The sequence below is a fragment of the Linepithema humile genome, chromosome 2, assembly GCF_040581485.1.
Source record: "Linepithema humile isolate Giens D197 chromosome 2, Lhum_UNIL_v1.0, whole genome shotgun sequence".
Lineage (NCBI taxonomy): Eukaryota > Metazoa > Arthropoda > Insecta > Hymenoptera > Formicidae > Linepithema > Linepithema humile.
The window spans coordinates 25,463,854-25,490,146 of record NC_090129.1 but is presented as its reverse complement, the minus strand read 5'-3'; the positions used below and the strand labels follow the sequence as shown (position 1 = coordinate 25,490,146).

The window sequence follows — 26,293 nt, the reverse complement described above, 5'->3', positions numbered from 1 at the left end:
ACGCATATCGCCATTGATGGAACATTATGTAAAATGGATATTCTGAACAAACAAAGGAAATGTTACCGTGTTAATTATACAATGCTAAATAGGACATCGGAAACTTCAGGGCGATTCAAACAACGATTTTTAATTTTCCAGTGCCTTTGACGACACTGTCGCGTAAGCCTAGCATACATGAGTTGCATATCTGATCAACTCACAATTGCACATGAAAACTGAAATGTAGGCATACAAATTAAATCAATTCTGCTCCAGTAATCACTTGCAATTGGATAAAAAAATTTTATATTGTTTTCTTTTCTAAATTTATGCGACAGAGCTAAACGTGGTGACATATGAAGCTGTGCTTTACAATAATGTGTTTTACGATAGTTTGCTTTGTAAGAATTTGAACATGTGTGAAATTTTTCAATTACATCTTTATGTCACATCACAGTATCAATTCTTTCGAACAGGCATCTTTTTAAGCTTCCGACTAAATTCGAGCGTAACGTTGGAAGCCATCTCGCTCTGCTCGTGACGAGAAGCGGGATGAATTTACAGCCGCGCTGCCGCCGCATGCGATATCAATGGCAAGAGCAAACGAGTCGGTCGCGGTGCAAACATCGAGCGACATTAAGGGAACGGAGAAGGAACGAGGTGGAGACGAAACTGTGGAGTTTTACTCCAACGATGTCACGCGGGTTTATGTGGAGGCGTTGCACCTTATCTCGTGTCCCAGTTACATCACCGAGCCGCGGCTTTGTTGTTGCTACATCTATTCCGATCGCAGCCAACTGTTTCGCGTCTGCCGTAAGAATGTTTCATTTTATCGCTAAAACAATTTCCTGAAAGCAGCTTGAAATTAGATTAATCTTATTTCCCAAATACTGACTTGTTCTACTTTGGCGAACCTTTGTTTCTTCTCGCTCCCTCCTGTTTTGCCTTAAATAGTTATCGTGGAACGGCTTCCACTGGCGGCCAGCGGTTTGTTCCTGCAAATATTTGAATAATAAGAACAAATGTTTGATTAATAAGAACAACAGAAGTGCTATATCGATCGGTGAGAAATAATTATGTAATCAATCTTAGAGAAATTAATTATAAATTCAAGATGAATACATTATTTTGAAAAATAACGATAATTGTTAACAATTACTGTATGTTACAGAAAGGATTGATAATAGATATGTATTTTTTACATGTCGCACATCGAAGTAGCAATAGGTGCTGCGTGAAAATCTAAAAATAGGCACTCGGTCGTCTGCACTTATACGAGAGTCTATTTCTAGAAGGCCATATTGGAAAGTGGTATCGTACGATTAGCCATTTGTCCTTTGTAAAAGTGTGTATGCATATTCACACGCATGTACGCTTACTAAATAGAATTCAGATTTTCTCGTGGATACATGCAAACTTTTAAGTTTATGATTTAGATTCACCTGCACGCATCTTTGAAAGTTTTTCTAGCCTGATCGAGCATTCGTTTGTACATGGCGAGATCGCAAGCTTTGTCCTGCTGCACGGTATTTAATCTGGTCTTTAGAGCGAGACACTCCTCTTCTAGTAATTCGATTCTACGTCAAGCACATAAAAATACGATAAAAACTGTAACGTCGTTACGCAAGATTTTACAAAAATATTTGAATTAAAGAGACAAATTAAAAATTTTTTCAATACAAAACATACATCGTAGTTACAACTTACTTAAAGCGAACTTCTTCCGGGTTGGTAGATTGTTCATTCGTTCGCAGACTCGACATTGACCTTACGCAGGATTTTGCTCTGTACCTGGAATCTACTTTGGCAAGTCCCACTCTCTCCTTTTCCAAGTTCCGCAACTTAGACTCCAATTTTACACATTTACTTTTCTCCTTGTGCAGCAATTCCTTAAAATGACGATAAAAAACGAATAAACCTCATAAAAATCCGCAAGATTCTCCAATATAACTTTTTTGTATCGATGTTTGATCGATGGATCAGATAATACTCTATTAAATTCGAATATACTTCATAAAATCAACAATTAATCCATTGACTTATTTAATTACTAAATTAATGTATCAATAAAATAAAATTAGTGTATCAATTAAAAAATTAATTTAAGTATTGTACAGATTTTTGATGTTTCTTTCTTTTATAAAATTATGTTAAAATTTGTTTAATATTTGTGGCTTACCGCAAGGCTGTCGGATTCGTTTCTTTCCTTGTCCAATCGTTGATTAAGCACAGTTACCAATTCTAATAATCTCACCCGTTCAGCTTCGGCAGCTAAAGCAAGGGTCACGTATTCGTTTGGTTCACCTAAACTGCGAGGGCTAGTAGGCAAACTGATCTGGTGCTCTTCGCTTGATCGGACATCCGAACGAAACGAGGCTCGACACTTCAAAGGTTCATCCGACGTAATATCATTCCTAAAACAAGAAACAACACACATATTTTTAAATGGACATAATTTATATTGCAATATCTCATGATTTGTTCGTACAGACCTCAGTTTGTCGATCTCGATCTCACGCTCTTCCAATCGCCTGCGTAATCGATCGACGTGCAATTGCGTTGCTCGCAACTCATTCTTGATATTCATACTCTCACGTTCAATCTTGTGTTCCCTGTTTTGTACTTCTATCTCGCGCTCTTGATGCCTCTCTTCAGCCATCTTCAATCGTCCCTAACAACCGACCATAAAAAAAGCGTAAGAACTAGAAGTGTAAAGCGTAGAAAATATTATAAATTAACACACTAAAATTACAAATACGTCTTATAATTTCAAGCTCTCTTCAGAATATAATGTTCAGTTTCAGGATATAATAAAGAAAAAAAGGATTTAGATTACATGAAAAATATTAAAAATTATATAAAAATGGTAAAAAAATTAAATTAATAAAATTAAATTGACAGAACGGACACGCGTTATGACATTTCAATAAAGATTACATGCATAATATCTTATGTATTACAGATTTTTCCTCGCAAACTCTAAATAGACACGTATTTGCAATTGATTCTTTATTAGACTAAATCTTTTTTTCATTATCACTAACATTAAGCGCATCGATCAAACGATCATCGTGAGATCTTTTTTCATTCAGCATCACGATATTCCCCTTTACAACGCTCAATTCATGTTCCAATACTTGTACTCTCGCTTTGGAAGCGTCAAGCTTCCTCTTCGAGGTTTCCAACGCCACTTCCGTCTGTCTGAGTTCCTTTGCTGTATTTTCGATCTGTTTTCGTCTTTCCTTCTCAATAATTCGAAGATTGGTCAAATGTTGATCTAAATAAATGACTTGTTTTGCAAATTAAATAAGTAATCACATTTGCATTATAAATTAAACAAGTTGTGCAACAGTAATTAACGTAAAATGTTGTCCACAAACGTTATCTACAAACAAATTTGATACTGAGTGGCATAAATATAATAACATATACAAAATAATTTATTTAATTTTAATAAATTTACTACACAAATTAATTTAATGAAAGATGATTTGAATCACACGTAAAGAATCAATCCGATAAATATGAATAAGACTTTATAATTCTTTCTCCTACCAGAAGGTTCTTTCTGCGATTTCTCGTCTTCGGACAATTTGATCTGCAGTTCCGCTACTTTCTGCTGCAAATTCCGAATTTGCTCGGCACGTCCTCGCCAGCCACCTGGTACACTGGAAAGTGTGGTGATACTGACGTTTTCACCCACCTCGCTGCACAATAACTGATATACTTGTATTCTTAGTGATAACTTCTGCATATTACATGTGAAGAAATTTAGATCTTTGATCAGAAGATATAAAGTGAATGATATCCCCTTGTTCTGTCATATAAATATCTCAAAACGTATAGATGTTAAGAATTTTATTTTTGTATTTTTTTACTTGTCAAGAATATATAATTTTTTTCATAAATCACAATTATTTCTATGCTTAATCAAAGTTATAGAGCAACAGGAACATACCTTTTGTGCTTTATTAATATCTTGCCGGAGACTGGCACACGTGTTCCTAGACTCACAAAGCTTTGCTTGTACTCGTTGCAGCTTATTTTTCAAACATTTAATTCGTTCCTCGTCATTTTTACCCGATGGATTTTTCTCCCCTATATTATCCTGATTTTCATCCTCTTCGATATTACAATCGCACGTAAAATAGAATACATAAAACAAATAATATAAATAAATTAAATTGTTAATTGCTAATTTAATTACTAACAAAAAATATTAATATAGAACTATACAAAATTAAACTATTGATGCTAAGAAGAAAAAGAAAAATTGACAATTAATCTCTACTTTTCTAGAAATTTTATTAGTATAAATAAAATTTAATTTAGAATTGTTTTTCGAAATTTAATTAGGCAGCAAAGCTAACGAAAAATCAAGTGTGTAATTTTATTGTTTGCAGAATGGGAAAAATGCTAACTGTTGTTAGAATTCTTGCGTGTTTCAGATTTGAGAATTTGTTGTAATTCTACTCTTTGGCGCTCCAGTTCGTTATCTTTGATGACGAGAGTAGCTTCTAAGTTCCTGCATTTTGTTTTTACTGCCTCCATTTCGGCAGTTCGATCTCTATATTTTTTACTAAGTTCAGTTAATTTCGTCGTGACCAGCTCAGTCGGTTTTCGTATTGTATTTTGCAAATTCAATTTTTCCTGCGACAATTCGCGTAACTTCTCTTCTGCTTGCTCAAATGCTTGTCGCAAACATTTATTCTCCGCTGTTAAATCCTGTTGTATAATTATTATTGTGATTAACACATAGTAAATAATAATAAGTTAATTAATAATAAATTAAATTTTGAAAATTTGCAGAAAATATAAATATTGTAGGTAACACATTTATAAATAAATTCAAAAATAAATGTAACAATAAAAACTATATTTGTGTTGCAATATAATTTTCCACTAAAATTAGCTTTATTACATTTTTGTTGCATATATCAATTTTAAATATGTTATTAAATAAATTCTGATTGCAAAAAGTTATGACATTTATAAAAGTAATTCGAAATTGTCGATTATTTTTATAATTATACATTCAAGAAATTATCGTAAGATTTTTTCACTTCATTCTTTTATAATATAATTTTTTTAATTTATAGTATAAAGAATATAATAAAGAATAGATATAAAATAGAATAGGTATAGAATATAAAAAATTTTATACAACCAGTATTTAACCAATTTTTTTATATACACCAAATTATACTTACACGAATACGATCTTGCAAGAATTTATTTAGTTCCTCTGGAAATATAATACGTTCAGGGAGTTGTTCCTATGCAAAAATTGCATATACAAAATGTTGAACATACAATAATAATCAGGAGGAATTAGGAAATGTAATAAAATATTGATATGTATGCATATATGTTTGATTATATATTTTGAGATCCCATATTAGTTTTGAAAATCATGCTAATAATACACTTAAAAAGATTGTGAAAGACTTTTTTACTTTAAAAAGATTGTGAGACTTCATTTTAAAAATATTGTACAAATACCTCTACAAACTTCGATGGAAACATATTTTCATCAAGAGAATCATTTATCTCTGGCTTGCTCGTGTCGTTCGCCATTCTTTCGTATTGAATACTCAAAATAATGTTCGACCTAATTCGATTTCTAAAATGACCTCAAATCAATCGCCGCATACATTGCGTTCCTAATTGTGTATCTTTGAAATAATTTATATAAAATTCTGCCAATGGTTCCCTCGTTATGTTGAATTATACATCATACAGTGATATCACAAAATGAGAATAGAGTGCAAAGACAGAAGTGATGAATCATTACATTCATGGGTGTCTTTTTCAGTAATATATGTCAGAAATATCCTCGCTATATAAGAATGTGATAGTCGAAAGAAACGAGTGTCGCTCGTTTGTTTTACAAATATAATAGTATGATATATTTAAAACTATGTTTATAATCGAAGGTTTGGATTATACATTAATACAGTTATACGTTTTATTATTCGGCACATTTTAATAAAATTGCACGTTTTATATATCTATATGTAAGATAGCGATATAAGGAAAAAATTTTAATCACATAAAAAATATCTAAAGCGCAGTATAATCTAAGAAAATAAAATATATTTTTTATGTGAAACAATCGTTTATCATTAATATTAAAATAATTCTATCACATTAAAATTGTTTTTCCAATTGTGATATCAAATTGTTTGAAGTAATTTTGCAAAAATAATTTTGTCAATGAAGCTTTATTATCTTTACATTGATAGTCTTAATTATTCCATCATGCTTTCGAAATATTATATTTCTTCTTCTGTATTTTCTTATCTTGAAATCCACCAGTTAATTTTCCAGCCTTTTGCAGTGCCTGCAGCTTTTTAGTTTTAGCAACTGCAACCTTTTTGAGGGCATCTGTTTTTTTATCCTTAGAAGGTAGCACTGCACATTTTACATTTATCCTTCTTTTCTTGAGGAATGTATGATTCAGCGTGAATGCTTTCTGTTAAAAATAGAAAAATCACACTTTAATGAAACTATTCAATAAAGATAATCGCGGTAAAAAAGACAAAATGTTTTTACCGTATAATCTGAGTTATCTTTTAACTCCACATGCCCAAAGCCACGTGATTTCCCATTTGAATCAGTCGGGATCCTGACACTAAGGACTGTCTTAACCTTGGTAAGAAAATGCTGTTTGAGCTCATCTGGTGTTGTACTGCAAATTAGACATCAATAAAGATTTATCTAAAAAAAAAACTGAATATAATAAAAATGTAATAAAAAATAAAAATGGTCTTACTCATATGGTATATTGTTCACATAAAGGACATATCGCTTATTCTTTGCTTCTTTTTTCTGATGATCAGAGAATGGTACACCTTTTTTCTCCTTTTCTGTTGTTTTTATGTTTTTATCTGTATCTTCTTCATCCTCCTCATCGTCTTCATCCTCTTCATCTTCTTCATCTTCTTCATCTTCTTCATCCTCTTCATCCTCTTCATCTTCTTCATCCTCTACATCTTCTTCATCTTCCTCCTCCTCTATGTCGACTTCCTCATCTTCTTCATCCTCTGTATCGTCTTCATCCATCTTCATCTTGGACTTCATCTGTTCTATATCCATTTCTTTCTTAAACACCGTTTTCAATCCGCTAGATTTGTCCAATTTGTCAGAATCGTCAGTTTCGTCAGATTCGTCAGATTCGTCAGAATCGTCAGATTCGTCATCCTCGTCATACTTTGTTACTTCCTCTTCTTCTTCCTCATCTTCTTCACTCTCATCGCTTTCATCATCAAATGGTTCTTTTACATTGTCCATAGATACATCTTCTTCACTCTCATCGTCATCTTCACTTTCCGAATCATCTTGATCATCTTCTGGTTTGACTTTAGCTTTTTCGTTTTGGACATTTTTCTTTCCTAATTCTCTTTTATCTTTGTTAATCTTCTCTTTATTCTTTATAGATGCACTTGTACCTTGATATTTGTCCTGTTTGTTGCTCTTTTTTTCTGTATTTAATTCCTCTGAATTATTTTTTGTTCCCGCTATTATCAATTTTTTCTTCAGTGTCGCCAGTTTTCTTTTTGCAGTCTTTGATAACACTTCGCGACTTTGGATTTCTTCTATTCTTTTCTTTATCTCTTCTACACTTTGTGTGGTGGATGTCACATGAGATTTTTGTGTCTGTTTTCCTTTGTTTAATTCTTGTGGCCCTTTGTTTAAGTTTTCTAATTTTCCTCCCTTCTTCTTATTAAAAACCTTTACCTCAGGTTCAACGTTAGTTGACTTGAGTTCTTTTACATGTATCTTTTTTTCAATTTTTGATGATTCTATGATGTTATCTTGTTTTACGTCTTTATTCTTTTTCTTTCCTTGTTTATCAACTTGCTTAAAGAATTGTACTGTATTTGTTGTTGCAAAATTCCCATTTTCTGCAGAAACAGCGAATTTGGTTTTTTTAGCATTTTTCTTGAATTCATCGATGCTCTTTTGCTTTTGGTCAGGTTTTGTAAAAGGTAAACTTTCACTGTGGGGTCGTTTTTTCCCTTTTTTATCAAACGCCTTGGTCTTCATTTGGAAATAAATGCCCTCAGAAGCCACGTGAAAAATGAGTAATAATTAATACGCGAATATACACGTATTAAAACCTAAAAATAAAATTTTTTAATTTTAGAAAACTAATTTTTAATCATAATATACATATAGACAATTTTTGGCTTAAAAAATTTGATCGCCATGTGAAAATTTTGTCTCGTGGAAATTTTTAACCGCGTTGGTTACCCGAGGTAGAGCATAAGTTATATAAAAGTATTTATGTGTATTTATTTGCATGTAAAGATATTTATAAATGTCTAAAGTAACATATTTAATTTACTTCTTCAATAAAAATTCAAATTATTAGTGAAAATCACAATTATAAAAGGTATAGAAAAAAAGCTGAAAGGTTAACTTACGTACAAATCGCAACAACGAAAACGTGAAACAGCGTGGGTGCCTATACGTATATATACCAGTATTGCCAACTATTAAAAATAATGATGCAGGGCATCGATCATGTAATTTTTCCCTAGAAGCGGAAACGTGAACAGTGAAAATTTCACATGAGGTCTGTTCTTTTTAGCTGAACTAGTGCAGTCAGCTAAAAAGAACAGACCTATGAATTCGCGCGCGCGACGAACAGAATTGTCGAATATACATAAAAGTTTTTTAAATATTTTTATTGTATCTTTACTTTCAATAAGTGCGTACTTTAATTTACAGTAAGTGCGTACTTTATTTCAAGTAAAGAAAACTTTGCAAATTTTCGAAAAAAATATAATAGATTCTTGTGCATTCAATGAACACAACAAAGCTCAGTTTCTCCTTTTATTACATTTGTCGACAATTACAAGCGAAATGAGACAGATGAATGATTGCACACCACCCGATACAATCTGCTTCACCAAGCTCGCAACTCGGAGAATAATACATAACACGTAATCGGGTATAATGTATACATAAATAATTAGATACAATTAGGCGCAATTCAGTTTTATGTACACAGTAGGAACAACGCGTCGAGCCAATTTTCATTCCCGACACGTCGTACAATCAGTTGTGATAACTCGTTCCTGTGATCGATTTCAACCCTTCAAACTAATGTTATCAAATTCACATGGTCCACAAGTTTTACAGCACTAAGGCGAATTGATTTCATCAATTGCAATCAACTATAATTGCAAAAAGAAAAAAAAAAGAAAAACAAAGTTAATTTTATCAATTTCATAACATTAACTTTTGCATGTAATTTACAATATTGAATTTAGAAAATAAATATAAATGGATTTAATTATTCAAAGGGTTAAATCGTTTTTCTTCAAACATAATGAAGATATTTGGAGAAGTGCTTTGCGCGCAAATGTGTGCCGATCACAGACACGCCTGCGTGACGTGACAGGCAATATAATGTATAAGATGAGATACGATTGCTCTAGCAGTATAAATAACTTTTCATTAAGGCAAAAAAGATTTTTAAATTAGGAAACATTCAAAGACAAATCCAACTTTTTATGTATAATTTAACATACTTTTAAAAAACTGTCAAAATACAAATACTTTTAAATTAAAAGTAACTGAAAGTAAAAGACATCTTGACAAATTAAAAATCTAGTTCCAAATCCTTGTCTTTCAAAAAATTTCACGCTTTATTTAAATTTAAAATTCAATAATCAAATTTTATTAAATAATATGAAATAATCAGATATAAGTTATCAAATAATCAAGTGCAAAAATCAAATCATCATCAAATCATCAAATAATGAACTAAAATAATTAAAAATATTTTTATATGACAAATTTATGTAAATTTTAAATGATTTTTTTTTAATTTGTAATCTGTATTAAGTTTACAAATTTAAAATAAAATAACCATGTTTAAAATTAAATGTCTAACAAAAGTAGGACAAGTATATAAAATGATTCATCACATTACTGTTATGTCTGAAACTAGTTAAATGAATAGTATAAAGTTTGATGCAAAATTATTTCTGCTAGCACAATCTTATGCCGCCCTACAATACACGAACAGTTTAAAGCTATGTATATCTACACATTTGAGGGGTTCAGATAAAAGAATTGATCGGAAACGTCCTTACATTGCCGGTTTGCCGATCATTCCAGGACAATCATCAAGGCATCATCAAGAAACCTCGATAACGGGGTCATCATTTTTCCTTAATTGCGAAAACATAGAGGGTGAACCATAAGTCGCGTATCTTATATATAGAAATGAAAGATTTAAATTACAAAACTGCGAATAAATAACGTGTTTGTTTTAGATTTTTTCCAAATATTATAATCAATTGTACGAGAAAGGAGAAATTGCACGCGGCTTTCGGTGCACCCGGTATTTGTGTGGCGTGATACATTAAATTCGCGCGCGGGACACACAATAACAATTATATAAATTAGCCTAATTATCCTTATCGTACATGTTCTATGCACGCTATTCCGAGAAAATAGTGCGGTATCTTCAGATTAATCGATTTTTGAAGATCAATCGCTCTCGCTCTTCGCCTTATATTCTACATGATGAAATAAATACTAATGTCGGTTAGTCAATCGTGGAATATTCGTCAAATCAGCGTGACGGGTGTTAGACGCGATGGAGCCTCAAGCAATAGTCGCAAAAACTTTACTGCACTCCATCATTATTCTTAGCTACATATTTTTCCTACTATTTTCTTTTTATACACATTTTTTATTCACTAAAATCAAGAAATGCACGATCAGACCAATGTAATCTTGATGTCCAATTCGTAAACGTTTCCTTGAGAAACACGCGGCGAAACAGTTCGACGACTTGAAGATAATTCGCAAAGATCCCAGGAAACTAAGCGAAAAAGAACAGTAGTAAAACGTGCGAGTTTAATCCCCCGGAAGTCGCAATATATACATCCCTCTCTTCATCATTTTCAAGCAATGTATATACAAGATAAAAATACAATACGTAGAATTACATTTCCCTCCGTGATTGCAAAGGCCAAAGAAACGGTGAGTAGATGTCTTTCCTTACTTCTAAGGTACGAATATTTAAGTATGACAAAATATCCAATTGTTAATAAAACTAAAATTCCTCGCCGCTAGATAATAAATTTGATGCATCTTACGGATGCTGCGACATCCAGGGATCGGCAGGAACAAATTCGTGTTGCGTAATCTTTCCGATCTCGCATAATCTGTGCGAGAAGCTGACTGCCGATATCTTCATCGCACGTTTACCACCAAGTACGGCTGTCCAACTGTTTATTTGTCTAAGATGCGAATTGTAAGTGAGATTTGAAACTGTACAGCCGCACATTGCGGCAATGTACAATGAAAAGTAAAATCCGATTATTCAGTGTTAAGATTATCAATTTAAATACCAATGAGTACGCTCGCGAAACGACGACCGCGCTCCTGGTTGATGCTAATATTCTTTCGACTAATGCTGCGCCGACAACTTGATTAGCTAACTTTCTAAAAATCATACTTTCATCAATACTATTAACAAAGAAAGAAAATTTAATAAACAACAAGCACTAAAGCCTGGATTATATAGGACTCTCTTTAAATTAACATCTTTTTCTATAATTGCTGCCTAATAAACACATTATTTCTCTTCTATTAATTATGGCTGTTATAAAAATCTACCAACACGAAACAGACTCTTTAATTTAGTGCTATCAAATTAACTTGTTTATTAAAAACGTATTGCAAATCACTATTGATCCTTTTGTAAAAAATCTATCAACAAAGAGACATTGTATAAACCAGGCTTAAATCGATGCACATCGGCGCTAAATGGCGCACAAGCTGCTTCCGCTTGCCGTAGCCGGTTGCCGCTTCAGCCGTCTTGACGTTCTCACGTGACGTTCAAACATTGAAGCGTGTTTCCGAGCCATCGGCAAGCATTAGGGTGACTGTACGATTGTTGATCCATATCAGCCGTGCCAGACGCATAGGATTCAGCCGTGCCACATCGTTGATGGGTGCAGTACTGTAAGATTTCACACAGCGAGTCTGCGAATTGCCCAGACCAAACATGCCACTGCTGGTTTGCTAAAAAATTGTGAAACAGAGCTATGTATCGTTTTCAAGGCAAGGTGCATTGTACATCTTAATAGAAAATTAGATGACTGAGAACAGCAAATGATTAAATACTGGCAACAAAAACAAAGAGAAAAAGTCGAACAATATGTAAGAGATTTGCATGCTTAATTACCTGCCAAAAACAGAGTTTGTTCTCGGAACAAGAATAACTGACAAGGAACTTTCCTTCCGGCGAAAACGCCAATGCGGTGACCGGCGCCGAATGAGCAGAGACAGTTTGACATTTGACATTACCTCGCAATTCGTACAATGCTAACTGGCCACCGCGACCACCAACCGCTATCCTGCGAGTTGCCGGACAATGACTGACCTATAAAAATTGAAAAATTTTTTTTAACATATTGCAAATATTTATACATACAAAATGTAGCAAAGTGTTAGTAACGCTAAGACGTCATTTTACAAGATTTAAGATATTTCTAATAAATGACGTTTATTTATAAAAATCTTAACTAGTTTACCTGATTAAATCTACAAACAGCCGGGAACACTTCGTTCAAAGGCTTTATTTTCAGATGACCTGGATCAAGGCAATGTAAAATGATATCCATAACCTGAAAATATGATTACATTAATAAATTAATGTAAATTAATGTAATGCAAATTAATAAATACACGCATATATCGTTGTACATGTCAACTATAAATGCGCCAAATATTTTCATATAGATTAATCTTTTTACAATTAGCTTTAATTTGGAAAGAGAGCTAGATCAGTACCTCCACAAGAAGATCGCTCATCTCGCTCTGCATCTTATCAATCAGTTGTTCAACGATCCTAAGAATTTCTGGCTTTGCTCTGGTCAACACACTCGCGCCCAAATTGACATTTAAGGTCTGAGCATTCTGTTGAAGAGTGTTAAATCTAGCTACTTCGCGAGCCATCGTCGTGATAAAGGCGGCTGGTCTGGCGGTAGCGATTAGCGTCAACGCGTGACGCGCTGTGCGACAGCTGTCGGCCTGCGGCGTGAGAGGAAGGCCGTACGTCAGATTCGGCACCAACTTGTCCGCATCGCAACACATTTCCAATAGGCCTAATAGAACCTGTAATATAAAACTTACATAGTTAAATGTGTGTAATAGAAAAAATTCACATTTTACAAATGTCGTCGATATAAGATAAAATATAAATCAGGGTCAAAATATCGGTGCGTTGCCCGTTGAAACACTTTCTTACCTTTGACACATCAAGGTACGGTTCCCACACGGTGAATCCTCTGCCAATAAGATCAATCGCAGCCCTTCGTAGCGCCGTGTGCATTGGCAACTTCGGAGAATGAGGCGCGTGCAACAAGTGAGTGAGCGCCATGCTGGTGTGCCTAGCAAGATTATTATTTCCTATGCCGAAGCCTTCCACGATAGAACTCTTTCGCCTTTGTTCGTTGTCCCTTCTTTGGCTACCCGTGGTTACGTCCTGGCCAAATTCAGCCCCTATCACGCCCAACAGCACCACCGCCGTGGTTTGCTTTCGCTTCAATTCCGCCACGCTCGATGGCTTCCTAGCTATACTTTCTGCTAAGAAAGACACGCGTGTATCAAATTAATTTAATTTGCTTTAAAATATATATTTCGTGTATATTTTCGCTATTACCATTCCTTTGTTCAAAACATAAAATTTCCGCCCATCGTGGTGAAGAGACTATACAACATAAACATAACGATTTTAAATACTGCAAACGACTTACCTTCAGCTAATTCTTCTTCTTCATATTCTTCTTCTGGTTGTGATTCAGACGGCGGCACCGGACTGCCAGGCGCCGGTGAACTTTGATTCTGTGGTTGCGGCGCGATAGGTTCCTGAGTGCTGTACATTGGTAAATACTGTGACCAGTTATCGACAAGCGCTTTGCGACCCTTCGGGCCTATCCTGCCGAGCTCGGCAAGCAGCAGAGCCTGTGCTGCTTCTCGAATCTAAGATATCGTAAAAAAAATATTGAAAAACTAAGCCTAAATGATATAATTAAGATAGAATGATTAAGTGAATTTGCAATTTCGAAATTTTATGCCACAAATGAAGTGTAATAATTAATTTCAAGAATTTGTTTCTCTCAAATATCTTAATATAATATTTTCAATAATGACAAACCTCCACACACTGATGCTGCCACCTTCGTGCCATCATTTCGACTTGTGGTCGCTTGAAAGTCTTTGCGCCACCTTGTGCTGTAACTTTATCAGGTAACAATACACAATGCAACGTAGCCAAAAGAGACCATCCTTGCTTGATCTGCGCCTGTTGAACTGTGTATATTTCCTCATTTTCCTCCTCTGTCTTATTCCAATTCATCGCGCCTCTATTGCCGGGCCTATTTATAACAATTGGCTTTGTGACTTTGTCATATATATTTTCCTTTGTACTCAATATTAATTAATATTAAATTTAGATTTTCCATTATAAATACGACACATGACTATAATGCAGTGATAAAATATATAAATTAAAAATAAATAATGTTTTAATTATTTAACTCACCTGTGCAGCTTCCGATTTCGTTCTTGCTCAGGTACAAACGTTGCATTGTTCATCGACATCAAAGTGTTCGCTAAAGCAACCACCGCCAATAAATGATTACTCGTTAAGGTCGTTGATAGCTCCCAGTGGGCTCTTGCGGTGAATGCTCTAGTAAGCCTCTCTTGCCTGACTAATTCAGCTGGCAAACGTTGCTCCAGCTGTGTTGCAGGTTCGCCGACTGGTTCAAGCTGTGTTTGCCAAGTAGGTAATAGTAATGACATGTAACCTGTAGCATACATGATTCTGTTTAAGTATTTAGCTTAAGTATTTAGTTAGAATATATGAATAAATTAAATTATAGACAAATCATAAATAAAAAAAAAATTTTTTTTTAAATATATATATATAAGTTGTAACTGATGATTTACTTTGTGAAGAAGCGTACATTATCAGTACATTTCATATGAGAACTTACCACCTTTGGATAAAACCCCGAATGAGACTGGAACCATAGGCCGCAGCAAACCCAATTTTCCCTCGCAAACCCGGTCCAAATCTGGATCCATGCCCCAGGCGTGCAGAAGACTCAAAAGCAACTGTGCCACTTCCATCGTCGCGTTCGGCTCGCTAAACGCACCGTTTCGTTTCAAATTGTTCTTCGCCGCATCGCTGTTGTTCCAATTGTCGCCTGCAAAGCAATTCGTATTCGATATAAAATTGCATAATATTCAGCAGCGCAGCAAAGACAATTATGGTCACATAACTGGAAAACAATAACTTAACAAAAATGTATGATAATTGCGATTCAAACATGTTGGTAAAAAAAAACAAAATTCCTAAAAGACATCAAACAATGTACATACACGCACACGTAGTATTAATACATAATACTAATGATTAATATTTGATTCGACACACTATGTATACATTTTACAAAATCAAGCGGTGGTAAACTCTGTGAAAGAATACACATTAAATGCTGTTTTAAAATCAAGCGTGCACATCAACGAAAATTAGAGCAGTTTTAGTGACATCCGTCTTCTTGTTCGATAACTTCCATTCTTGGTTTGGTATTTATGATCCTAATGGAACTCGAAGGAATTAAGATTATAATCTAGTGAAGATGGGACTGTTGTGCAATGCCTTGAGGAAACTGTGATATTTTTATCTCTATCGACACAGAAAAATCATAAAATGTAAATGGCGAGGCTAGAATGCAAAATAAATTTGTGCGATACACCGTCAGCCGTGAGCTACAAAATCTTGTCATTGTCCAAGACAATGTCTAACCTTTGCCATCAAATGCCGACTTGAGGCCGACACTTTCCGCCTTAGCCTGTAATTTAGTATGCACATTCTCCGCACCTTCCTTCATCTTAGCCAATATACCTACAGAGAGAAATCGGCGTTTAGATATCACAATTATCAAGAAGTACAATTGCAACAAAACGTCTATTAGATTATTGAACTAAAGAAGTCTAAGGAACATTAATATTATCGCGACCTATTAAAAACAAGAAGATAAGGAGTCCAATCGTTGAAGAAACTAACCGAACTGGATTAAAATAAAAAGAATATCTAAGAACCTTACGGTCTTCTACGAATGGAGGAACTTAAAAGTGTAAAAATCTAAAAAAAAAACTGGAGTAAAAAAATGTAGCGGTTAAATGACTTAAAAAATATGATTGCCAAATGAAGAAAGCTCAAAGTACACTGAAAAATGAGATTCAATGTAAAGCTACAATGAGCCTCGTATGTGACAGCACTTTCAAGCGAATAAAATATAACAAAATGCACAACAAAAATACAAAACAACCCTTTTCGACTTTAATAATCAATTCAAATCGGGATTTATGGCAAATAAGTGCAATATTATTTTATATGTATAAATTAATTGGATATGCAAACAAAAATCGTCAGTAAAATAATTTTTTTTATGGAAAAAAATTATGAATGTTAATATTTCTTTGTAAAACTTCAGATATTAATACACCTATAGGGACTTTAGTGAAGGAATTCTCATATATGAACAAAATTGTGAGACAAATAACACTAATAAACACGGTACCGTGACGATCCTTCTCCTTCAATATTCGCTCAACATCGCCCGCCTTATCCTTGACGCGACCGAAAAAGTCTATAAAGGGATACATTAATAAACATATACATAGCTTAACAATATTAATCTTTAAACACTGCAGAACAAACTGTTATCTTTCAATATATATTTTTCATAGTATACATTTTAAGCTAAAATTATTTCATTATAAAATTTAATAATCTTAGAGTATATGAAAAAAGGGAGAAAAAAAGAGAGAGATTCTTACCAACAATTTTCTTATGCGCATCGGGACTAGCAGATTGAGTAAGCGCTGCGACTTTTTGATATTCGGCGGCGGAGATAAGCCCCTGCGCTTCTAACGAACCGGGCGACATGGCACCATATTCATCGCTGAGCAATTGTACTGCAGCAGAGAAACAAATTAAATTATTGTTGCAGATCACGCGAGAATACAGACACATATATTTGTGTGCCAAGACTTTTGTTGCAGAAATGAAAAAATTAAACTTTTTTAAGAAATTACGTACCTATCAATGCCTCTATGTCGAAGAACAGGATATGACTCTCCGGATCCTTCGGGTTACTCCTGAAGCCCTGAATCATTAGCGGCGAGCCTTTGGCTTTTATCTGATTTCCGTGATCAGGACCGTGTCCACCGTGAAGCTGTTGCAATTGGTGCAGTCCTCTCTGCGTTGCGTGTCTGATCGCCGATAGGTTTCGATGGCGCAAACCCCTGAGAAGTAAAAATTGGACGAACTGTAACGGAGAACGTTATCCGGGAAGATTTATTTCGCTGGAGGACACACGTGATTCTCACCATCCATGCTGCAAGATTTCATTTACCTAAAGAAATGCACGGCTGGATTGGCTAATCCTAGCTCACCGCCGGCGGCGGACCCGCCGGCCGCCGCTATAGTGTTCTCGTCACATGCATAGAGCACCTCTTCCGCGATAATGCCTAGAAAAACAATTGAAGTATAAAGCAAGATAAGGAGATGATGATCAAGATGATGGAGACTCTGAAAATTTAAGAATTTAGAATCCTGAAAATTTAAAAGATTCGGAAAAGACGAATAACACTTGGAAGATTGGCACAACAGAGTTAACAAACCGTGTAACACGCGATCCAGATGACCGGTCTCCATTTGCCAAACGTATACGGCGCCATCCGAACACCCGACTATCATGAAGTCATCCAATGGTCTCCACTTGATGGTTACAACCGGGAAAAGATGTCGCGAGGCAAGTACGACGCATTTCCTCTCGGCCAACGAGAGCAACGTAACGCTATGATCGGACGCAACACTGCAAACGCATTTCTGTATCCTGGGCTGCAAATAAAAGTATGTACATTTTTACATATTAATCAATCTTTGCGGCGATATTTGTTACAAATCAACGTTTGACTTCAAAGCAGTTTAAAACTATCATTATCAAATTCCATGATAAGAATAAGCGAGCGGTCGTACACTGCAATTGTCAGGCGGCACCATTAGCTGCGTGATTTCGCCGGCGTGAACGCAAAACCGGTGGATCAGTGTACCGGCATACAAATCCCAGAGGCAGACAGCGAAATCGACGGAGCCGGAAACAAGGTGGGTGCGATCGTAGCGAGATGCTGCGCCGTGAGGATACAGCAGACAATTCACTCGTCCCGAATGACCCAGAAGAACTTGATGCGGTGGCCAGTCTAAATATCATGCGTATGAAAAGCGAAGCGTTCAATTAAGTCGTCAGGAATTCCGATGTCGATACGACAAAATTCATCGGACAAGTTATCGCGCGTATAGAGAAGTCGCAAAAATACGCTACCATCGTACTGCTGATGATTTCCATGGAGGAGTTGAAGCATCACGGTTTGCGTCGCCGGCACGATAATGATGCTACCGTCCTCGCGGCCCACGACTAGCCGACTCTGCTGCGGCAGATATATGCAGGCGGTGAGTTTGATACCCTGACCATCGCCAGAGTCCAGCTGATCGAGTATGCCGACGGGAGGCGGTTTCATCCCGTCCCAGGCAAGGGTGAGGCTTGTCTTGACAGTTGGCGGCAATGCCGGTGGCAGAGTTCCATCGTTCTGGCATATCTGAGCAAGCTGCTGCGTCGTCACGTCTGGCACCGTCCAGAGAATAACTACACCTTCGCTGTCCCCGCGTAAAAGATACTTTAGAGTCTTGTTCTGACGCTGCACGGTGACCAGTCGCATAGCCGGCGGGCAGGAAAGAGGCTGAAATAAAAATTCTAATGGTAAAAACTATGTAAATAAATTCTAAAATTAAAACAACCAAAGAGTGTGCCATAAAAGAATTTTTTTTAATCAGAAAAATTTAAGTAAAAAATTCTAAATTCTAATATTTATAATTTCACAACAAATAAAAACTTTAGAAGCAAAAGGTTTAAAGAAAAATCAAAGGATTCGTAAATTTAAAGATCAAACGATTGAAAGATGATGATTATCAAACCATGAATATATTTATTATGTGAGAAATGTTTCTTACTTTATCTCCGGGCTGCGTGAGTGTACAGTACAGATACGGCTGATCATATTCGGCACTAGCGGTATGGAAATCCTTGTTGTCCGCAACGCTACTGCATATCGTACAAAAAATAATTATTTTCGTTTCTATAGAATTTTAGGTACCATTCGTGGACATTGCTTCATATTTTTAAGTGTCGCGCAATACGACATAGATATCTGAATCTTTGTACATAAATACACATGTTCGATAACATGTCCACAAATAGTAACTACTTTGCCACATTGCGTAAGCTTATACTGCGTCGAACAATTCCGAAATGCGCGATTATTCGCCGTCTATGTTTACTAGCAAGCAAACGCTGCAAGTAAACGCCTTTTCGAAGCAACAGCATTTTCCAATCATTGTAAAAAAAACGATACACAAAGGTAGAAATATATTTGCAAAAACTTGGGTCAATAGTTCGGAATTAAAGAGAGACAATTAAAATTCCTAGCTCCTGCTTAAAAGTAAGAAAAACATCACAAACATGAACATACCTTTTTTCTTTTATTTTTAAACTGAAAAATAGATTTGGATAAAAGATATTGAAATGTTTTACTCTGGAAAAGATTCTTTTGTTTCAACGAATAACCTTTGTGTCACGTCTGTTGCGTTATCACACAGTTAATAATATCAGTGCAAAGCAACTTAAAGCAAACAGAATGTGAGAACACAAGTAATGAAATATGGCAGCATGTGATTCTCATTTACCTTCGTTCGCGTATCTTTATATATTTTCACCTTGTCTATATTGTCTGTTTGAATTGCGATTAATGATTATAATGTACAATGTGATACGAAAGTCGGGTATACAAATGCAACACGGATATAAAGATGAGAATTCATATTTGATATTCTTGCGAATGTACATAAGAAAAGGCAAGAACGTCGCCGCACGTCGTGAATAACACATACAATTCACATCAATATAATAAATTCATTAGAATTAAAATACGCTGCATATTTTTAACATTGAATTATTGCATTTTGCCAGTGACAATAGAAATTTAGCATATGCCGCTATTTTTACCACACATCTTTGTACTGAAGAAGAGCAAGCGAATAATTTGTGTTTGTAAACACAGGACAAATGACGAGAAAAATGAACAAAGAGAGAAGGAGAAAACAAATAAAAATTAGAAAAGATAGTCATATGGAGAATGTGTACTAGTGATAATGCGGGTTACCTGCTGAGAGCCTTGCCCTTCAGCTTGCTAGAAGAACACCAGATCCCGCGTAGAATGCAGTAGATGTATATAATATGAAAAAGACATCACCGTAAGATGGACCATTGTGTTAATTGTTAATTCAGGTGCATGTACGAAAGATACGATTTACATTCTCGGATTATACACTGTAATTAGGCAAATGCTGAGTCCTCAAATCCCGCGAAGTTCCCAAAAAAGGAATTTTATCGTACTTATTTTTATATAAAAAAAAGTAAAACGCAACAAAATTGAATTTTATTTAATTAACATTTTAATCAATTATTCTATCAATACTTAAAATTAATTATTATTATATCAACAATTATATTTGCCAATGTGAATTTATATTGATAATTAAGTTCAAGATTTATATTTTAAATAAAAATGCGCAATAGTAGTTATATTTAATGGTAAAAAAAATTAATTCCTATTTCATGAAATAGAGTTATTAAATGTAATGGTTTTTTTTTTTTTTTTAGTAAATGACAGAATGACTCCGAATATGTAGGCGCATGATAAATGATTATAAACAAGATAAAAAATAAAATATATCGAATATGTGCATTGCCAGCAAGTGCTTCTACAGCATTCAGCCCTAAAATTGAAAAAGGAGAACTTTCCATGTTTGTAAGTTGATGCATCTGCATAGTTTTATACATGTTAGCAATTCACAAGGAACTAATGTAACTGTCTACTGATTTTGATAACACCTTTTGACGATTCTCTCGAGAAAGTGAGAGAGGTAAAGAGACAAAGTATCCGTTTAGTATAACTAAAAATTAAAATGGCAACATCTGTGAAACATCTGTGAAAATCATCTCTCAAAGATGTATCACATAAATTACAGTCGTATATGAAAAACGCTAATAACTCATTTCACTCCCGCTATTTCGGCTATTTGTTAACTGCCATAAACTGGAAAGTGCGTTTTAGTAAACCATAACCATGCTGCTAAAACTATTAGTATAACTCTTTCTTTATATTACAAGATATTATTTGCAATAGAACTTTTTATACTTATGTGTACGCAAAAAGAAACTACCTGTCAAGTTGTACCAGAACCCTAGAAGCAATAAAGGGATGTGCGAATCAATAGGAATTCAATGACGGAATATTTCAATCAAGTTGTTACATAATATCACTCAACCGCAAGTATCAAATTCAGGGAATACGAGAGAGAATTATTTGTTCGTTAAGAAATGTTATCTCAGTCAAGGAGAAAAAAAAAACTCGGAAGTATTCTGAAAGAAATATCTCTAAAATACCCCAAAATCAATGTTCGCTAACAAAACTTATACGTTGAATAAATACGTACTTTGCTGGAAGCTTAAATAAATATCCATGACCTTCGTCGCTCCACAGAATGACCCTGTCCGCGGCCAAGAAATCGCCTGCCATCCAACGTTCCCCACGTGGAGCCGTTACCGAGCAGAGGACCGAGAAATCACCGGCATCGAATATCTATAAAATAATTCCAATAATACGTACAATTGCGGGCTTCTATTAATGTAGAATAACAACATAAAGTATTTTAAAGATGCAAGATATATTCAGAACATTGGCTTTTAATAAAGATTTAATTACCTGCCAGTATTTAGAGCACACGATAAGCACTGTTCTCTGGTTGTAAGGACAGCAGGTCATCGCCAGCGCGTTTAAGCAGCGGATTTGCTTGCTCTCGTGTTCGTACAAGGGCTCGCTGTTCCGATTCTCGTGTCCCAAAAGTGTCCACACCTTCACCGTGCCCGTCGTCGTCAGAGCCAGCACGACGTCGTCTTTAAACGAATGGAAGCGCCTGTTGCGCGTTAAATAAATCTAGGAGAGCATTGTAGCATTTTTAAGCGATAGAACATTTCGTTAAGGTCATTCGAACAGATTGCTATTCGCTATGAAGACGGAATTTTTTTTTTTTCAGCGTCTCGACAAAATTAATATAAATAATAATTATATTGTCGGACCGAATAAGCGGCCAAAACAGACGATTAAAAATAGCATCATTCTAGTAGATACAAGTGTAACGTGATCATTATTAAAGCAATAATTATTTCCGTATGCGTAAAGTATAATATTACATGCACGAAGATGTTTTCGCGGAGTAGAAAGCGGCACGTATTAAATTACAGCGAAATCATGCTTATTGCAGAAATTATGCGTGTAGTTGAATTATTTGACCAAGCAAAGTCCAAGGACCAGTGTTGATTAAAAGACAGCAATTAATATGCATTGCGTCCGATTGATGCTGACAAAAGAATCCGTTTCTTTTTCTTTTTTAATCTTCTTCTTTCACGATTTACTGTTAAACTTGACTTTATGCATACGAAATACAATATTTGTTTCTTAATTACATGTATAACTATTAAGAAAATACAGTCACAAATAATAAACTGTAAATTAGTAATTAATTAACTGCTACAAACATAAATGTAGCACTATAAAAAATTAAAAAATAATTTAAACAGTTTAATACATTGCATCTAATACTGGTAAATTATGGCATCTTCTTTAATACTCTCTTCAACATAAATAAAAAAAAAATAAATAAATATTCTGAATATTACAATAAATAGCTTTTTCGATTAATTTCAGAATTTTGACAAAAAGAGAATAGAAAATATCAATATACTTTATAGCAACAGCACAAATGAATAAATTTAGCTGTAACATGTAGCGTGCAATTGTATCATGTAAATATATATTATAATATACATATACTTACGAATATATATATATACACAGAGATAAAACATTATACGAAGTATGTGTGAGTGTTACGAAGTATAGGAATGTTAAGTGAAGCGATGTGAATAAATGAGATCATTCTTATGTAAATAACTTGATAGATAATGCGTTAATAAAGAAAGAGAAATAAAATAAGATGTTAATAATGATTATGTTGTTCAATGAATGATATGCAGAGATGTGTGAACCACGATTAGAAGAAAAAAGAAAAGATGGAAAAAGTGATATAATCTCAACTGCCAGCGCACTAGCACTGGCTTCTGTCCACTTTAACATGCTGCAACAATGTAACTATTATTAAATGATCCGTCCAAATATATATTAGATATATAAAAATACTACTATCAAACTAATTCAAAATGTGTATAAAATAGATTAATATAAAACAAGACATAAAAAAAGTTTCTATTTATACCCCAAGCATAAAGCTTCTGTAAGTTATTTGCCTAAAAAATGGCAGAAGAGCAAATTGCAAAAATTAGAGTTCAAAGGAAATTTCTGTACAAGTATTTTAAGTATCGTTAGTTGCTTCTAAATTAACTAGATATTGTCTACTATAATCAATGATTACTTGAAACCATAAGAATTATTATCAAATTCGAATTCATTCATCAGATATAGTAAACAACTAAGAAAGAGAATCTTTACCATTAGTATCCGCAAGTGTTCTATTTAAACAAGAATGCGTAAATATATAAGATAATGAATACCAAAAGATACTGTTTAACACAAAATTGAATTTTTATTTATGCTAAAAATATTGCGTACTGTTCAACGCATGAAAATTATTGTAAATAAATCATTTTAAATCGCAAGAGTAAATGTAAGATTGCCGCGGATTGTCGCGATCAATTTCGGAGTGAAGATAAATTCATTAAAAAAAAGTTGTATATTACGACATACTTTTATACAGTATCTATTGGTAGTAAAGTTGATAGAAGGTAACGGTTCATGGTATAAAGCATAGGTGTGATGGAGTGTAACTAACTTGTATGCACGTAGAACCGACCTTTCCGTTTGGCCGGCCGCAAAACGTGCAAAGCGCTAATCCAATCTGGATTGACGCGAGAGCTCAAGGTGAACAGCACCTCCAAACTGAATGGATCCATCACCAAAACCTCAGGATAATACCTAAAGCAATAAAAAAAATACACTGCATTATGTGAACGATATAATCACGTAATGTAACACAAATAATGCGATTCTTACCCGGAGCAAAACAATCTAACATCTTCTCCACCCGCGGAGACATAGGGTAACATTTGTGTGTGAATGTTATTAAGCTTCACCGCCTCACGACACTTTCCGTCGACTAGATCCCAAGTACACATCTCTCCGCTTTCACTGCTACTGACGATGAAATTTTGTTCCATTATTACACTAGCTCGGCTGAGGCACATTATTGGAGCGGTATGTCCAACAAGTAGACATCTTGGAGTCATCTATTGAAATCATGATCGTAATATACAGTAAGAATGATAAATAAAAAAATAAGATACAGTAGAATAGTGAAACTTCAGAAAAAATGCAATTCATACTTATTATCCTGTTGTTTATTAACTTTCAGATAGCGATGATCGAGAGTTATTTGTGATATTATTGTGTATCTTTTAATATCATAGTTTATGTGTAGCCAGTGCTCATCTCAAAATCAATAAACAACAAAAAAATATTGTACAACTTCTGCTCTCCTTTAAAATTTTCTAGAATTTACTTACATTAACATATTTTATATTTTTTAAGTGCTCTATATACCTTTAATGTTTCTGGATCCACTTGCCATAAACATATCTGCCCATCATAACATCCTGTTACCAATGTTTTTTGATCCCGGGATAAATAGACACAGGAAATACAATGGGTTGGTGCTATACGGCCCCATAGCACTATGGGCACCACTAAACTGGTGCCTGCAGTCATGTTTGCAAACAATCTGAAAATTTATTATCATAATAGAATAAACAACTTTATTTTTAAACAGTAATATTGAATTCAGCGCTAACATTCTTCTTAGTGATCAAATTATATTTAAGAATCATCACATCAAAAGACTTAGAAAGTTTAAAAATATAATCTCGAGTAAAAAAAGTAAACGTTAGATTAATTATTTCAAAACAAGTGTCAGCCATATATTTTTTTACTAATTCATCTGAAATATATCTAAAAAAAAGGAAACAAACAATTTTTCAACAATAACATTTTAAAAAATAACATACAAATATAATGCTAGCAGTGATATAAGCAGAAGACATAACCATATAATAAAATGAGAAACTTGTCATTAACAATGATTCATTGATAAATCACATGGATAAATCCTATGATACAAATTTCTATGAGAAATATATAGAGTTTAACTCGCGTCAAAGTCACGAAAAAATCTTTAAAATCTCGAAATCATCAAGTTGTGCAGAGTTGATTGAAAGCAATTAAAGGCGTCTGCTACATCATGTTGGCAAAATGTCACAAGTGATCAAAACTGTGGACGTGTTAAGTCCATAAATGTCAATTTTTCAAGCACTAATAATAATCATCTGGACGGAAATGTATAAGATAATTACCACCAACCAATAAATACCGTTGACAATCACTCGGAATGTCGGAACTGGCGATACTTGCCAAAAATCGCTCACTTTTTACTACGCTCTCAACACCATCGCCATCTTGCTATTGAGGACGATGCACTGAACTATATATATACTGGATTGGGCACTGCCATGCTACGAGCATTGGCGGATAGCGAGCTTGAGATAGATAGCTTGTATGGGCTTGGTGTCTCGCTCATACGTCTCTACGCATGCGCACATCATTGAGAGTACTGGCAGGCCAAAAAGTTTATACGCTCGATGATTTCGCTCGATTGATACGTTCATGTCGGTCTACGTCTAAAATAAAAAAGGATGGAATATTAAAAAATAAAGGATAGAATATTATATATTATACTCGATATAAAACAGTTTCAGGAGAATCACAGAAATTTTATTGCCGTAAAATTATCTCATAATAAATCATCTCAAATCTTCGGTTATAACGAATCGTAAGCCAAGATAATAGCGTTTTCGATTGAACGGATTTTGATCCATCGCGGATCAATTAATCACTATTTTACTATAAATTAAAGTCTTTTATTGGCGAAGACGATGACGTCAATCCTGGATCGATCAAAATCCGTTCAATCGAAAACACTATTGCCCGGTTCCACCAACGTAGATTAACTTTAGGCTGC

General features: G+C 34.5%; 3 protein-coding genes and 1 long non-coding RNA gene across 21 annotated transcripts; 1 reads left to right on the top strand and 3 right to left on the bottom strand.

The window, feature by feature from the left end:
• Positions 1-308: 308 nt before the first annotated feature.
• Positions 309-6,042, bottom strand: LOC105667712 (coiled-coil domain-containing protein 13). 3 transcript variants are annotated; one of them, XM_067349646.1, is made up of 11 exons: positions 5,485-6,042; positions 5,193-5,258; positions 4,404-4,707; positions 3,941-4,104; positions 3,538-3,700; positions 3,027-3,259; positions 2,475-2,653; positions 2,162-2,396; positions 1,690-1,871; positions 1,425-1,559; positions 309-977 (listed from the first exon to the last, which is right to left on the bottom strand). In XM_067349646.1, the coding sequence occupies exons 1-11, from the start codon at positions 5,557-5,559 to the stop codon at positions 929-931; spliced, it is 1,785 nt and encodes a 594-aa protein (XP_067205747.1). In that variant the 5' UTR covers positions 5,560-6,042; the 3' UTR covers positions 309-928. The 3 variants fall into 3 exon arrangements, 2 of the variants coding, with proteins under 2 accessions (XP_067205747.1, XP_067205746.1); XR_010888542.1 differs by lacking the exon at positions 5,485-6,042 and having other exon boundaries at positions 309-790; positions 878-977; positions 2,162-2,653; positions 5,193-5,465; XM_067349645.1 differs by lacking the exon at positions 5,485-6,042 and having other exon boundaries at positions 309-830; positions 897-977; positions 2,162-2,653; positions 5,193-5,465.
• A 145-nt stretch (positions 6,043-6,187) lies between these two features.
• LOC105667830 (nucleolin) lies at positions 6,188-8,549 on the bottom strand. Of its 2 annotated transcripts, none has more exons than XM_067349637.1 (4): positions 8,416-8,549; positions 6,758-8,105; positions 6,538-6,673; positions 6,188-6,457 (listed from the first exon to the last, which is right to left on the bottom strand). In XM_067349637.1, exons 2-4 carry the CDS (start codon positions 8,029-8,031, stop codon positions 6,242-6,244), a joined length of 1,626 nt encoding a protein of 541 aa, XP_067205738.1. In that variant the 5' UTR covers positions 8,032-8,105; positions 8,416-8,549; the 3' UTR covers positions 6,188-6,241. The 2 variants fall into 2 exon arrangements, with proteins under 2 accessions (XP_067205738.1, XP_012215326.2); XM_012359903.2 differs by having other exon boundaries at positions 8,412-8,506.
• Positions 8,550-8,810: 261 nt separating this feature from the next.
• Positions 8,811-25,799, bottom strand: Rbcn-3B (WD repeat-containing protein Rbcn-3B). Of its 11 annotated transcripts, none has more exons than XM_012359897.2 (25): positions 25,687-25,799; positions 24,823-25,000; positions 24,277-24,509; positions 24,056-24,198; positions 21,913-22,103; positions 21,644-21,789; positions 20,308-20,334; positions 19,100-19,190; positions 18,414-18,828; positions 18,071-18,291; positions 17,713-17,932; positions 17,445-17,559; positions 17,129-17,334; positions 16,867-17,004; positions 16,608-16,676; positions 15,830-15,928; positions 15,015-15,227; positions 14,561-14,825; positions 14,174-14,393; positions 13,773-13,998; positions 13,265-13,602; positions 12,808-13,131; positions 12,549-12,641; positions 12,200-12,397; positions 8,811-12,036 (listed from the first exon to the last, which is right to left on the bottom strand). In XM_012359897.2, exons 2-25 carry the CDS (start codon positions 24,985-24,987, stop codon positions 11,851-11,853), a joined length of 4,542 nt encoding a protein of 1,513 aa, XP_012215320.1. In that variant the 5' UTR covers positions 24,988-25,000; positions 25,687-25,799; the 3' UTR covers positions 8,811-11,850. The 11 variants fall into 11 exon arrangements, with proteins under 11 accessions (XP_012215320.1, XP_012215321.1, XP_012215317.1 ...); XM_012359898.2 differs by having other exon boundaries at positions 13,265-13,599; positions 25,629-25,791; XM_012359894.2 differs by having other exon boundaries at positions 25,629-25,790.
• Positions 18,794-23,382, top strand: LOC136997980 (uncharacterized). 5 transcript variants are annotated; one of them, XR_010888550.1, is made up of 3 exons: positions 18,794-18,848; positions 20,115-20,432; positions 20,808-23,382. It is a non-coding gene; the product is annotated as an uncharacterized lncRNA (long non-coding RNA). The 5 variants fall into 5 exon arrangements; XR_010888552.1 differs by having other exon boundaries at positions 18,795-18,848; positions 20,206-20,432; XR_010888553.1 differs by lacking the exon at positions 18,794-18,848 and adding an exon at positions 19,352-19,587 and having other exon boundaries at positions 20,206-20,432.
• Positions 25,800-26,293: the final 494 nt, after the last annotated feature.